The sequence below is a fragment of the Microtus oregoni genome, unplaced genomic scaffold (genome assembly GCF_018167655.1).
Source record: "Microtus oregoni isolate MIOR12 unplaced genomic scaffold, Mior012 000073F_001, whole genome shotgun sequence".
In the NCBI taxonomy this organism is placed as follows: Eukaryota; Metazoa; Chordata; class Mammalia; order Rodentia; family Cricetidae; genus Microtus; species Microtus oregoni.
The window spans coordinates 2,581,435-2,597,572 of NW_024543981.1; the positions used below are offsets into that span (position 1 = coordinate 2,581,435).

Here is a 16,138-nt window from a genome sequence, read left to right on the forward strand (position 1 = left end):
TTCCCTATCCTCAGCTGCCCAAGGAACTAACTGGGGACCTCGGCTTGGGCACCTGGGAGCCCCTCTAGGGTCAGGTCTCTTGCCAACCCTAAAGTGGCTCCCTTAACTAAGAATTGTGCTTCCGTGCTCCCCTGTCCAACCTTCCTTTATCCCAATCCTCCTGTTTCCCCAAGCCCCCCCCCCTCCTTCCCTTCTAACTTTTCTCTCCCCATCTCCCCTTACCCCCATCCCACCCCACCCCCAAGATCCCAATTTTCTCCCCGGCAATTTTGTCTTCTTCCCTTAGCCAAGAGGATAACTATGTTTTTCCTTGGGTTCACCTTCTTACTTGGCTTCTTTAGGTTCACCAATTGTAGACTCTGTGACCCTTATTTATGGCTAGAAACCAATTATGAGTGAGTACATCCCATGTTCATCTTTTTGGGTCTGGGATACCTCACTCAGGATAGTGTTTTCTATTTCCATCCATTTGCATGCAAAATTCGAGAAGTCATTGTTTTTTACCGCAGCGTAGTACTCTAATGTGTATATATTCCATACTTTCTTCATCCATTCTTCCACTGAAGGGCATCTAGGTTGTTTCCAGGTTCTGGCTATTACAAATAATACTGCTATGAACATAGTTGAACAAATGCTTTTGTTATATGATAGGGCATCTCTTGGGTATATTCCCAAGAGTGGTATTGCTGGGTCCAGGGGTAGGTTGATCCCGAATTTCCTGAGAAACCGAAACACTGGGTATATCTCTTCAGTGTAGAAGCAGGAACCGTTCCTGTCCAGATGGGATTCCTCAGCAACTCAAACATTTTTACTTTTAAACTTCACAGTTCTCCGACGGGTTTGTGAGGTGTCTTGCTTTGAGAGTTACAATATAAATTCAAGCCACCTTATGTTTAAAAAAGAAAAAGTCTATGAAGGTGCTGGTTTATTTATGAAATTTAGTTAGATCTGTGTGATTTGCTTTAATGTCTGCAAAAGCAATTGTCATAGCATTTGAATGTTTTAATGCTGTCGCTCCTTTACTGGGCAGTGATGTGTTAAAGAACTGTTGCAAAGATGAAGAAATAGCCTCAGTTCTTAAATAGAAACAGTTGTGTTTTTTTTTCTTTTAAATTGCGTTTATTTGTTTATATTTCTCTTTTTTGGTGTATGTATGTATGTAGGTGTGCGCACCCTGCAGTTTGGAGATCAGATGACTGCTTGGTAATACGAAGTTCTCTCCTACTGAGGTAGGTACCCACAATGAATCTCTGATTTTGTTTTGGTTGTAAGCTCCCTTACCTGCTGAGCCCATCTCACTGAAACCCCGTTTTATTCTGTTTTTTTTGTTTGTTTGGTTGGTTTTTGAGAGGGTTCCACGTAGCCCAGGCTGCCCTTGAACTTGATATGTAACCGAGGCTATCCATAAACTCTTGATTCTATTGGCTCAACCTCCCCAATACAGTGATTACAGGTAAGAGCCAACGTGCCTATCCCCTTAGAATCAGTTCTTGAACAAGTGTCTTCTGACTTTCACCTAAGGTTCAATTCATTGAATAATGCCTCACTTTTTATGGGCATCTCAAAGTGCCTGAGAAAGATAGGGAAAGAGGGTTTTATGTATACATTGTTCTGCTTGTAGGCAAAAAGAAGATCATGTTATAGATGGTTGTGAGCCACCATGAGGTTGCTGGGAATTGATCAGGATCTCTGGAAGAGCAGCTAGTGCTCTTAACCTCTGTGCCATCGTGCCAGCCTGGGTCACCTAAAATTTTTAAGAAGTATTATTCAATTTTTCCTCTCTACATTTTTTCTTTCTTTTTTGTTTTTTTTTTGTTTTGTTTTGTTTTTCAAGACAGGATTTCTCTGTGTAACAGCCCTGGCTGTCCTGGAACTTACTCTGTAGATCAGGCTGGCTCAAAGTCACAGAGATCCATTTGCCTCTGCCTTCTATGTCCTGGGATTAAAGGTGTGAGCAATCATTCCCAGCCCCTCTATACATTATTTAATGTTTTATTTTTTTAGATGCATTGGTGTTTTGCCATGGGTATCAGGTCCCCTGGAACTGGAATTACAAACAGTTTTGAACTGCCATGTGGGTGCTAGGAATTGAACCCAGGTCTTCTGGAAGAACAGTAACAGTCAGTGCTCTTAACCCCGAGACTTTATAGTTTTGTATTTTAGCATTTGAATAATATTACATCCAAGTATGCTGAAAAATTGAAGAATAGTATTGAAAAAGTTCTGATGATGAAGAGTTCCATACCTCAACTTTTTCTTTCCTGTTCAACTCCTTCCCTCCGACTGTTAAATTTTCCAATTAGACTGGCCTTTTTAGCCCAGCATTTTACCACTTAGCATTGCTTTTTTATTAAGAAAAGGGAAAGGGGTATAGCATTCTATGCCTTCCTTTCCTTCCGCTTATTTTTCTAGGAGAATATTTAGAACCACACAGAATTTGGGGGGAGTACTAGTGATCAATTTGTATGTACTAATTATAGCTAGATGTTCTTTATGCTTCAGAGAGGACATTAAATCTTATTTCTCAAGCCAGCAAGATGGTTTACCAGCTGCCACCAATTCTGACAGCTTGAGTTCAATCCCAGACCCCACAACGTAGGAGAGAACCAGCTCCTTCAGGTTGTCTTCTGACCTCCATACATGCTGTGGCATATGCAAACACACACAATTTGAAAAATAATTGATTTTTAGTGAGATTGTTGTAAGAATAGTATAGGAAGACTTGATTTACTCAGTGAGTTGAGTAAAAATATACATCTATACTTTTTAAACATTCATTCTCTACAAATTAGTTTTTTATTAAAAGGTCTTTGTATTATCTTTAATGGGAAAATTGTCAACACTAAGTACCGTTTGGGTCCAATGATCCACTTTAATTTTTTTATATATTCTTTAAGTTAATTCACACATACTTTCCATAAAGGTAAAAGAGTTGCAGGAACAGCTATTTGATAAAAATCTAGGCATGGTATTCTTTTTTTGTACTTAGAAAAATGAAAAGCATCCAGGCATGGTAATACATACCTGTGATCCTGGCAGTTGGGATGCAAAAGCAGGAGGATCACTGGAAGTTCAAGGCTGATCTGGTGTATATTACAAGTTCAATCCAACCAGGGTTACATAAGAAGGTCCTGTCTCAGAAAGAGAAAGAGGGGCAGTATGAAGGGAAAGAAGAGAGTGAATGAAAATATAAACAAATGAATTTAATTATTTTTACTGCCTTTATTTTAAATGCTTTTAACTTATTTTTATTTATTTTAGTGTGTGTGTGTGGGTAGGTGTATGCACATGTGCTCAGTGTGAGCATGCGTTCTCGAAGGACAACTTGTATAGTTTTCTCTTTCCATTATGTGGGTTCCAGCGATTGAACTTAGGTAATCAGGCTCTGTGGCAGTTCAACTGATGCATTTTAGCAGCTGAGACCAATCTGTTTTCTCCTCTCGGTTCTAAGAATCAAGCTCAGGCTCTAGTGCATGCTAAGCAAATACTCTGCCACTGAAGTGCATACCTAGCTTTTGATTTTTCAAGCCAGGCTTTCACTATGTAGCTCAGGATAGTATTGACTTCCTATGTATCTTATCCCAGCCGCAAACTCATGATTCTCCCTCTTTTCCCTCTCAAATTCTGGGATTACATTTGAATGTGACCACATCTAGCTATAACTAAGATGCTTTTAAAAATTTTTATTTTTAAAGAGAATTTGTAGAGTATATGGTATGTGTATGAGAATTCAGGATATAACTTAAAATTCTTTTTAATGAAGCAATTCAAATTTTTGATTTTAATGTAACACCTGGGGGTTTGTTTGAGACTGGGTTTTTCTGTAGGTTTGGAGCCTGTCCTGGAACTAGTTCTTGTAGACTAGGCTGGCCTCAAACTCACAGAGATCCACCTGCCTCTGCCTCCTGAGTGTTGGTATTAACAGTATGTGCCACCACTTCACGGCCAACACCTGGTTTTTTTTTTAAAGGTCCAAATAAGGCTGCAAGATGTTGCTTATAGAAAAGCACTTGCTTAGCACATGTAAAATCTTTTTTTTTTTTTTTTTTTTTTTTAGTTTTTCAAGACAGGGTTTCTCTGTAGCTTTGGTGCCTGTCCCAGAACTAGCTCTTGTAGACCAGGCTGGCCTCGAACTCCCAGAGATCCGCCTGCCTCTGCCTCCTGAGTGCTGGGATTAAAGGCCACATGTCAAATCTTAAATTTGATTGCCAACACCACAAAGATAAAAGTCTAAATACTGTAAACAAATTAGATTGTAAACTTCTGAAGAATGGGACTACATTTTATTCTTTATTTTCCTCTAGAGTATAGAGGGTAATGGAAATTTGGTAATGAATTAATCTATGAAGTACTTTAGGTAATTTTCTTTTACTTTTCAGTTAGAAATGATAAAAAGGTCCATAAGCAAAGTATTTATATGTACCTTATTATAGTAATAATAGCATTCATTTCTAAAGTATAAAGAATAAGTCCTAGTTAAAGATATCACTTATACTCGAAAAACCAAAATAAAGATATCACTTACATTGAAATTAATATTTATTGAAACATGACTAGATAATTATGTTTTTATGTGGCATACCTTTTAATTTTTATTTCTAATTCTAAAATACTATTTTTCAGGTAGTAATTACTTAAAATATTCATGAGTTTATTTGCTAAATTTACATTCATTCAGGAATAAGCCAATTTGGGAAAGTATTAGATGATGTGTACATTTGATAGTCCCCATTTGGGGATGGGGTTACAGCTGTGAGAAGCCATGCCTAGTTTACATTAATTTTTTATTATTCATTGTGTATTTGTGTGTGCAGGTTTGTGTGTGTGTGTGTGTGTGCGCCACAGGACAACCTCAGGTGCCATCCTCAAGAATGCTGTCCCCTTCCTTGAGACATGATTTCCTCATTGGCCTGGAGGTTACTGACTATGACAGTCCTGCAAGCAGTTGTCTTTCTCTGCCTCCTCACTTCTGGAATTGCAAGTGCTTACTTTTATGCCCAGCATTCTTATATGGATTCTAGCAATATTAGACTCAGGTCCCATGCTTGAAGAGCAAGAACTTTACTGCTTGAGCTATTGCCCCATCCTTTAAAAAAAAATTAATGTGGGTGTGTGCTTGTACACATGCCCGCTCAGACATGTGACATGAGGAAGTGAGAGAACAGTTTGTGAGAGTCATTTCTCTCCTGCTATGTGTACTGGTACTCAAATTCAGGTGGTCAGACTTAGTGGTAGAGGCATCTTCATCTACTAAACCTTTGGGGGGGGGCGGGGTATGAGACAGGATTTCTCATTGTAACAGCCCTAGCAATCCTGGAACTAGCTCTGTAGACCAGGCTGACCTCGAACTCACAGATATCCACCTGCCTCTGCCTCCTGTGTGCTGGGATTAAAGGCCTGTGCCACTGCTACCACCTGGCAGCCACTAAGCCATCTTGCATACTCTCTTTTTAATTTTTTTTATACAAGATCTCATGTATTCCAGGCTATCCTATAACTTCACTTACAATTAGCCAATTGTTATGGAATAATGTGTTCTCTGGGAATGATGTAGCCATTACCTTCTTCAACTATCAGCAGCTATGATTTCCTGAAGGAGACCTACATAAGATTGGGTCCATTAATTTTTCTTCATGGAATGGGAAAGGGGCTTATGATCCCACATCCTTCCCTGAGAATTATAGACAGTTAACAGTAAAGGAGGGGGCTTATGAGGCCACATCCTTCCCCAAGGATTTATAGGCAATTAAATATTGATGTGATGTGAGACTGTGAGATGGCTCAGTAGGACCAAGCTTGATGATCTGAGTTCAATCCCTGGGACCTACATGGTGGAAGGAGAGACTTGACTGGATGTGGCCCTCACAATTAAGTATAAAACCAAAAATGTTGATGGGAGGTGGGGTTAACAGTTGTTAAGAGGAGGACTCATGAGGCCCTGCCCCTCCTCAAGGAATTATGGACTGTTAAAAGTTTCACAGTCGAGTTTGGCCTGATGAGGTCTTGCCCTTCCCAAGGTTTTCTAGACAATAATTACTAGGGGAATGAGCTCCAGAGGTCATAGATCTAGCCAAAATTTGTAAATAATTAGTAGGGGACAGGTTTAGGGGCCCCAACCCTCTTCAAGACTTCCAGGCAGTTGTTTCTGGAAGAATGCTTCATGCCTATCTCCAAACAGACTGAAAGCTTTTGCATGGGGGGATGGGCCTCAAGAAACCACTTGCTAGGTGAAGAGACTTTTTCTTCAGTAGTGAAGTCACCCTCCATAAGTTGCTCATGAGCTTGTAAATAACCCCCAGTTTAAAAAAATTTAGAGGCTGGGTGCACGTGCCTTTAATTCCACTGCTCAAGAGGCAGAGGAAGGTAGATCTCTGAGTTCAAGACCAACTCAGGTCATTGGGCTGGGGCAGTAGGCACCTTTACTCGCTGAGCTACCTTTCTAGCCCCTGTTTGTTAAATTTTGTCAGATGTCTCTAAAAGATGATTTTCTCGGGCTGGAGAGATGGCTCAGCGGTTAAGAGCACTGACTGCTCTTCCAGAGGTCTTGAATTCAATTCCCAACAACCACATGGTAACTCACAACCACCTATAATGAGATCTGGTGCCCTCTTCTGGCCTACAGGCAGGATACTGACTGACTGACTGACTGACTGACTGACTGACTGACTGAATCTTTAAAAAAAGATCATTTTCTCCTGTCCTCTGTATTATCTGTTTTTGTTTATATCTTTTAATCTGTTTAATTGCTTTGGTCTTTCACATTAGAGACTTTCCTCAAAATTTTGGTGTTCATTAATTATTCATAACCATTTTTGTTATTTTTTTATTCTTAGATTATTTTAAAGATGTATTTATTTTATGAGTTTTGCTTACATTTATGTATGGGCACCATATATTTGCCTTGTGCTCTCAGAGATCAAAAGAGGGGGTCAAATCCCCTTAAACTGGAGCTATAAGTAGTTGTGAGCCCTAGTATCACTGGTGGGATATGAACCCTGATCCTCAGCGAGTATTCTTAACTGCTGAGTCATCTCTCCAGCTATTTCTTTGTTTTATGGTTGTTTTTGTTTTGAGACAGGTCCTTGGCTACCCTGAAATACACTGTGTAGACCAGGTTTGCCTTGCACTCACAGAGATCCGCCTGCCTCTGCCTCCTGAGTGCTGGGACTAAAGGTATACACCACCATGCCTAGCTTATATCCATATGTTAAGAATGAAGTACTGAGTTGGCATGACAGCACACACTTGAAATCCTAAGACTCAGGCTGAGGCAGGACATTTATGAGTTTGGGGCCAGCCTGAGGCTACATAATGAGTTCCAGGACAGGTCAGCCCAAACTACATGGAAAATCCCTGTCACAGAAACAAAACAACAACATCCCCAAAGGAATAAGGCACTAAAATGTTTGCTATGAGCTGTGTAATATTTGTAGTACGTCCTTTGTTTAATTTCTTGAGATAGAAAAAAATGTTTACTCTATCCTGGAATAAAATAAGCTTCTCTTTTTTCCCTGTTTTCATCCTAGTATCTCGTTTTTCTTCTTTACCCTAATATTTCTGAATCTGATGCAGTTTTTTTTCCTTCTTCCAATCTAATTGCCTCCTATGCTTGGTTTATAAACACAAGTGGTAGGCTTTTGTCTCAGGTAATAATTATATAATATTCTTTTTGGTATGTATAATATCCTAGTCATGTAATATAAACTTAGCTTGATTGGATTTAATTTTTTGGCCACCTGGGACTAGAGAGATAGCTTAGCAGTTAAGAGCACTGGTTGTTATTCCAGAGGACCCCAGTTTGATTACCAGAACCCACATGGCTGCCAAAGAACTCCAGTTCCAGATGATCTCATGCCCTCTTCTTGCTTCTGGGGGTATCACATACATGTGGTACACAGACATACATGCAAACAAAACATCTATATATTTAAAGCAAAAATTACAAAAAGAAAATTTTGGCCACTGTAACTCAACTGCTGTCCCCAATCTTCTAGCTACTTAGCCATTTTTTACTAGCTTTGTTTTTGAGACAGGGCTTCATTGTGTAGAGTAGACAGGCCTCAGAATAACTATTCTGTTACTTCAACCTCCTGAATGAATGGTAGGTAGGGTTGCAGGGGTATACCACTACACTGAGTGCTTAGTTTAGATATATAAATTGCTTTCTCAGTTTATTCTTGCTATGTGTAGTTATTCAGTAATTTCCTTTAAGATTAATAAAACTTATCTTTAATTATCATACTTCCTGTTACAAAAAGTTTTTTTTCCTTTTGAAAATATGGGTTTCTCTCCTTTAGGAAATTAGATAATTAAAAAATGGCAGAACTTGTTATGGAATGTGAAGAAGAAGAGTTGGAACCATGGCAGCAGAAAGTAGACGAAATTCAAAATAAAGACGATGATGATGATGAGTTGATCTTTGTTGGAGAGATATCAAGTTCCAAACCAGCTATTTCAAGTAAGCATTTATTTCAGTGAAGATTCTTATGATAGTTGTTGGTTTTTTGAGTGGGAAAAACCTGTGACTTTTATTTTTAGTGCTTGATGTATTTATTCTGTACAGAGCTTAGATGAAAAGCAAGATAGGGCTAGGGAAATGCCTTAGCAGTTACTGTACTTGTCATGTGAGCCACAAGCATGAGTACTGGGATTTGGATAACCAGAAGCCATGTAAAATGGCTGCCTTTTTGTAATCCCAAATCTTAGAAAGCAGAGAAGGGGAGATCCCTGGAAGAAAGTGACTGGCTAGTTTGTAGCCTTTTTGGCCAATCTAGGTTTAGTTTTTTGCCTCAGTAAATAGAGTGAAGAAGGATTGAGGAAGACTGCCAGCATCTTGATGCCTTGGGCCTCCCACATGCATATATACCCACACGGTATGACCATGCATGTACACAAACACACAAAGTTTTTTTACAAAGGAAAGCACAGTAACGGTCAGTGAGCACTTAAGATGTTTGTGGTGACAATGTAGTTTGTAGCACAAATTCTAATTGTTCTTAATAATAAAACCTTAGAGTTAGCTATCAGGGTGTAGAAGCTGAAAGATCAGAGAAACAGAGCAGCCACCCACTAGAGTTCCTACCTCTTACCAATACATCCTCAGACTGCAATGAGCTCCTGTCTCCTCCAGCCTTACAGTCCTCTCTCTGCCCAGCCATATCACCCTTATCTCTACATTGCTAGTGCTGGGATTAAAGGCATGGAATCCCAAGTGCTAGGATAACCTTTGTGTGAGCTCTGTTTCTCTTTTAGACTGAATCAGTTTCCTGTAGCCTGGGGTGGCCTTGAACTAACAGATCAGTCTGCCTCTGTCTCTGTCTCCTAAATCCTGGGATTAAAGGTGTGTGCCACCACTGCCTGGCCTCAACAGCTAACTAGTGGCTTAGCTCTGCACTGTGATCTTCAGGCTAGCTTTATTTGTTAAAACAAACAAAATAACACTACAGTGGTTAGATACAGTAATGAAGGGGAGAACTTAAAATAGCGTGTGTAAGAAAAGAGGGAATAATTAAAGTAACTAAGGATTAAGATTACCTGAATGCATTATAGGCCTTATATGATAGAGAGCCTACTTTTAAAATATTTTTGTCACATGTATTTTAGTGCATGAGTGTGTGTGTGTGTGTGTGTGTGTGTGTGTGTGTGTGTGTGTGTGTGAGAGAGAGAGAGAGAGAGAGAGAGAGAGAGAGAGAATACACCCATGGGTAATGGGACAACCTGGAGAAATGGGTTTCTCTTTTCCCTACTATATGGGTCCTGGGCATCAAACTTAGGTCATCAAGCACCTTTAATACTGAGCCATCTCACCAGCTGCTCTAGTTTGTTTGTGTGGGAGGCTCCTTTTATTGAAAATGGATATTTTTCTTACATAATATTTAGCTTTATTATGTTTTCCCCTTCCTCTACTCCTCCCAGATCTTTCCCACCTCCCCTTCCATCCAGACCCACCCCTTTCTGTCTTTCATTAGAAAACAAATAAGCTTCTAAAGGATAATAATAAAGTAAGATTTTAAAAAACCCTAACACATCCTAATAGGACAACATAAACAAACAGAAGAAAGATCCCCCAAAAGGCACAAGAAACAGATATAGATGTAGAGACCCACTCATTCACATACTTCAGCATCCCACAAAAAACACTAAACTGGAAGCTATAATATGAATGCAAAGGACCTGTAGGATTAAAAAGAGAGAAGGAAAAATATATACATACATATAAAATAAAATGAAAAAAAATAAGATAAATTTTTTAAAAGCTAGAGCCCTGACACAGCATTATGAAATACGGAACCTCCAAATATGTGTTGAGATCATTTTCAGGGATTGCAGCCTAGCCTTAAGAGTAGTTAGTTTCCCCAGTGAGACTCCTTTGGAGAAAACTAGATTTTTATTTGCAAGTGGTTATCAAATGGAGAATGCTGCTGGATTGGGGTGGGAACATGTGTCCACTTCTCCTTAAAGCTCTAGGACTCCATCTGGTGTAGACATGTGCAGGTCCTGTGCATCATTTTATTGATTGAGAGGGCCTTGTTCCCTTGGTGTCCTCAATCCCGTCCCCTCTGGCTCTTTCTGCCTCCTCTTCCCAAGGGTTCCCTGAGTCCTGAGGGGAGCAATTTGATGGAGACATCCTGTTTAGGGTTGAGTGTTCCCAAGGTCTCTCATTCTCTGCGTGATGTCTGGCTGTGAGTCTCTTTATTTGTTTCCACCTGTTGCAGGAGGAAGCTTCTCTAATGATGGCTGAACAAGGCACTGATCTATGAGTATAGCAGAATATCATTAAGAGTCATTTTATTCCTGTACTTTCTTGTATGTTTGTTTTGTTCGTTTTAGAACAGTAGTGTTTGCTTTTACCATAGGTCCCTGGGCTATCTACTTTCAGGTTCTTTGTCACCCAAGCAGTATCAGACATGGGTTCCATCTTGAATCAAATCAGGAATTATTTGGTTACTCCCACGAGCTCTGTGCCACCACTACCCTAGCATATCTTGCAGGCAGTACCCCATTGTAAATAGAGGGTTTGTGGCTAGATTGGTGTTTATGTTTCTCTTTTGAGAGCATGTAGAGTATGTTCCTGTACCAAAGACATTGGAATGTAGGGATGAAGGCTCTATGTAGGCACCAGTTCATCAACTCTAGTTGTGTAGATGTTGTCTTCAGCAGTGGGTCCTTGCTGTCAGTTTGTGAAGAGCATCCTGTTGTCTTGGCAACAATCTGGGTTGTTTGGGGGTTCCCATGGGACCCCTTAGGCCGACAACTCATTTAGATTTAACCCAGCTCCAGTACTGGAAACTTCCATTTAGTGACAAGAGATACCCAGTTGGGACTCTGTCTCACCCATTATTTGATGATTTTATTTAGATCCTCTTCATTATACATATATATTTTAGGAAGCTTCTACCGTATTAGGCTTCCCTATAACTCCTCAAATGGCCCTTGATTTTAGCTCTCTTTCCCCATATTTCCTCCCTCATCTCCCACTTCCCTGCCCATCCCTGCTTGATCCTCCCATTCTAGTCCTCCTATGCATCCATAATTTATTTTTCATTCCTTATTAGTCTGTGCCCCCACCCTCCAGTCACTTATGATTATACCTAACCTCTGTGGGTCTATGGATTGTAGCTTCTCAGGTTTATGAGGTCCCATTTAACTATTTGTTGATCTTAGTGCCCGTGCTTAACAGTATTCTCTTCAGGAAGTTTTCTATTCTCCGTTTTCTCTTCTATAAGGTTCAGTGTGTATTTATTTTGATGTTTTTGATCCACCTGGAGTTGAGTTTTGTGCAGGGTAATGAGTATAGATAAATTTGGATTCTTTTATATACAGGCATCCAGTTTGACCAGCACTGTTTGTTGAAGTTGCTTTCTTTTTTTCCAGTGTGTATTTCTGGCTTCTTTATAAAAAATCAGATGTCCATAGTTGTGTGGATTTATATTGGGTCTTTAATTCCATTGATCAACATGTCTGTTTTAGTGCCAATACCGTGCAGTTTTTATGACTATACCTCTGTAGTACAACTTGAAATTAGGATAATGATACTGCCAGAAGTTCTTTTATTGTACAGGATTGTTTTAGCTATCCTGAACTTTTAGTGTTTCCATATGAAGCTAAGAATTATCCTCTTAAGATCTGTGAAGAATCATGTTCGAATTTTGAGGGGAATTTCATTGAATCTGTACCTTGCTTTTGGTAGCTGGCCATTTTTTCCTGTGTTAATCCTGCTGATCCATGAGTATGGAGATCTTGCCTTCTTCAGTTTCTTTCTTCAGTGCCTTAACATTTTTACCATACAAGTCTTTGATTTGTTTGGCTAGAGTTACTCCAAGATATTTTATATTTGAGGTTATTATGAAAGGTATTGTTTCCCTGATTTCTTTCTCAGACCATTTGTTATTTATATATTGGAGGGCTACTGATTTTTTGAGTTAATCTTGTATCCAGCTACTTTGGTGAAGGTGTATCAACTATAGGAGTTTACCAGTGGAATTTTATGGTCACTTATGTATGCTATTTTATCATTTGCAAATAAAGATGCTTTGACTTTTTTCTTTCTGATTTATATCCCCTTGATCTCTTTTAGTTATCTTATTCTAGCTAAGACTTTAAGTACCATGTTGATTGAATAAGTATGAAGAGAGTGGACAGCCTTGTCTTGTTCCTGATTTTAGTGGAATCGCTTTATATTTCTCTCTGTTTAAGTTGATGTTGGCTATGGACTTGCTGTAAATTGCCTTTATTATATTTAGGTATGTTTCTTCTATCCATAATCTCTACAGTACTTTTATCATGAAGTGTGTTGGAATTTGCCAAAGGCTTTTTCAGCATCTAATAAGATGATCATGTGGTTTTTGTCTTTCAGTTTGTTTATTTGGTGGATTATGTTTATCGATTTGCATGTGTTGAACCATCCCTGCATCTCTGGGATGAAGCATACTTGATCATGGTGGATGATCTTTTTGATGTGTTCTTGGATTTGGTTTGCAAGTATTTTACTGAGAATTTTTGCATTTATGTTTATAAGGGAAATTGGTCTGTAATTTCCTTTGTTGGGTTTTTATGTTTTTGGTGGGTATCAGGGTAACTGGCCTAAAAAGAATAGTTTCTTCTGTTTCTATTTCATGGACCAATTTGAGGAGTATTGGTGTTAACTTTTTTTGAAAGTCTTGTAGAATTCTGCACTAAAACTATCTGGGCCCTTGGCTTTTTTGGGAGATACAGGAAGTTGGGAGACTTAATTACTGCTTCTATTTTACTAGGGGTTATAGGTCTGTTTAGATTATTTATTTGACTTTGGTTTAACTTTTGTAAGTGGTATCTATTAAGAAAATTATCCATTTCTTTTAGATTTTCCAATATTGAGGAATGTAGGATTTTTTAAAGTATATCCTTATGATTCTTTGGATTACTTCGATGCCTGTTGTTATAACCCCCTTTTTATTTCTAATTTGGTTAATTGAGATATTCTGTCCACATTTTAGTTACTTTGAATAGAGGTTTGCCAATCTTACTGATTTTTCTCTAAGATCTATTTAATTGATTCTGTGTATTTTTTGTTCTGTTTTATTGATTCCAGCCCTCATTTGATTATTTCTTGCCATCTATTCCTTTTGAGTGTAATTTTTTCTTTTTGTTACAGAGCTTTCTAGTGTAGTGGTAAGTGACTAGTACAAACTCTCCATTTTTTTCAAGTTTCTATTTTTTTTATTGAAAAATTTCCACCTCCTCCCCGCCTCCCATTTCCCTCCCCCTCCCTCTCCAGTCCAAAGAGCAGTTAGGGTTCCCTGCCCTGTGGGAAGTCCAAGGTCCTCCCCACATCCACCCAGGTCTAGGAAGGTGAGCATCCAAACAGGCTAGGCTCCCACAAAGCCAGTACATGCAATAGGATCAAAACCCAGAGCCATTGTCCTTGGCTTCTCATCAGCCCTCATTGTCCACCATGTTCAGAGAGTCCGGTTTTATCCCATGCTTTTTCAGTCCCAGTCCAGCTGGCCTTGGTGAGCTCACTTTAGATCAGCCCCACTGTCTCAGTGGGTGGGTGCACCCCTCGCGGTCCTGACTTCCTTGCTTCCTTTTATTTTTTTTAAATGTAGGAACTTAGTGCTATGAAATTGTCCTTAGAACCGCTTTCATTATGTCAGATTTTGGAGAAAGTTCCATGGGGTGCAGAGAACAATTAACATTCTTTTGTGTGTTGGTAAAATGTTTTGTAAATATCAGTTAGGTCCATTTGGCTTATAAAGTCAGTTAACTCAAGCATTTCTATGTGTAGTTTTTGTCTGGATGTCCTGTCTGTTGGTCGGGTAGGGTAGTGAAGAAGGAACCACAATTGAGAAAATACCCACACCAAATTGGCCTATGGTCTTAACTGATATTTATGTGGGTGGGCCCATCCCATAGGTGATGGTGTCACCCTTGGGTGGTATAAGAAAACAGCAGGCTGAGCAAACCTTGAGGAGGAAGCCAGAAAACAGCATTTCTCCAAAGCCTCTGTGTCAGTTATTGCCTCCAGGTTCCTGCCCTGTTTGAGTTCCTACCCTGACTTCCCTCAATGATAAAGTACAAATTGTAAGATGAAATAAATCCTTCCTTTTCTAAGTTGCCTTTGGTCGTGGTGTTTTTTCAACAGCAGTAGGAACCATAACTTAGATATCATTTTCTTGTGATAAGAAATTTTAATCAGATTTTAAAATTCTGTATTTAAGCTGGGTGGTGATGGCACACACCTTTAATCCCACACTCCAGAGGCAGAGGCAGGTGCATCTCTGGTGAGTTCTAGACCAGCCTGATCTACAGAGCTAGTTCCAGGACAGCTAGGGCTGTTACACAGAGAAACCCTGTCTCACAAAACCAAAAAATAAAATAAAAAGATAAAATTTTGAATTTAAATATGATTCCTCAGTAACCGTAAAATTAACTTCATATGGGGACAAGAGATAGCAGTCTGAAATGGTCTAGAGTATCCTGTCAGACCCAAATTGACTTATAGTGTATTTAACCTCTGAAACTAATCATATACTAAAATCTAGGTTTAACTTAATGTGTTATCTGATAATTTTCCTTTCTGAGCTCAAGTAATAAGCAAGGACGGATTTATTTCATCTTACAATTTGTACTTTATCATTGGGGGAAGTCAGGGTAGGAACTCAAACAGGGCAGGAACCTGGAGGCAATAACTGACACAGAGGCTTTGGAGAAATGCTGTTTTCTGGCTTCCTCCTCAAGGTTTGCTCAGCCTGCTATTTTATTATACCACCCAGGGGTGACACCATCACCTATGGAATAAGCAAGCCAGTCAGCTAGTCCATAATGAAACTTCCAGATATCTATGGATGAGGAATGTGCATGGGCTTGATTTTTGACTAACAAGAATTTGAGTCATAAAATCTTATAACCATTAAGGGGAATAAATATGTTTCTACTGTTGGTTGTATATGTCTATTTTAGACAGTTTTCCATAATCTTTATGTAGTTTATCTCAGTAATGAGTTTTTAAATGTTCTTGTAGATATTTTGAATAGATGTAGCCCTGGTTCATCTTCAAAGGGACTAAAGAATTACTCACTCAATCCAGGTACAGTATTACTATACTCTCTTAATGCCAAAAATTTGTTTAATTTTTTATTTATGTGTATGTATTTGTGCCTGTGTAAGTTTTTGTGCACCATGTATGTGCAGGTGCCCATGAAAGGTAGAAGAGGGCATTAAATCCCCTGGAACTGGAATTAATATGTGGTTATTAAACACCTGATGTAGATGCTAGGAACTGAACGTGGTCACTGCAAGAGCAGTGGGTATACTTAATGGCTAAGCCCTTACAATTTTAAACTCACCTATTTGACAGAATTGTATACCAATATGTTCATTACATTGTTTTTTGTTTGTTCTTTATGTTTAGCTATTTCTAATATATTCAGACCTGCAAATCGACACTACAAAAATCCATTACATAATCCAGTGGCTGCTTTGCCTAGATTTCATCCTAAATCCAAATCTTCAGAGAATTCTGGTGTTCAGACTGTGTTTAAACCTGTAAGTAATTTTTAACTTCACAGTTAATTCAGGAACACATTGGATAGTATATATCCAGCTTTAATGGAGAATGGTCATAGCTAACTAACATAATTACTCATAGAAAATGTCA

The 16,138-nt window shown here is 38.9% G+C and overlaps 1 protein-coding gene across 2 annotated transcripts in view; it reads left to right on the plus strand.

Moving 5' to 3' along the window:
- Znf280c (zinc finger protein 280C) overlaps positions 1-16,138 on the plus strand; it is a 57,795-nt gene that overhangs the window by 1,747 nt on the left and 39,910 nt on the right. For both annotated transcript variants that reach the window (XM_041642215.1, XM_041642216.1), the window contains exons 2-5: positions 1,164-1,229; positions 8,298-8,458; positions 15,503-15,568; positions 15,893-16,026. In XM_041642215.1, the coding sequence (XP_041498149.1) occupies positions 8,317-8,458; positions 15,503-15,568; positions 15,893-16,026 (342 nt within the window). In that variant the 5' untranslated portion in view covers positions 1,164-1,229; positions 8,298-8,316. The remainder of the gene's footprint in view (positions 1-1,163; positions 1,230-8,297; positions 8,459-15,502; positions 15,569-15,892; positions 16,027-16,138) is intronic.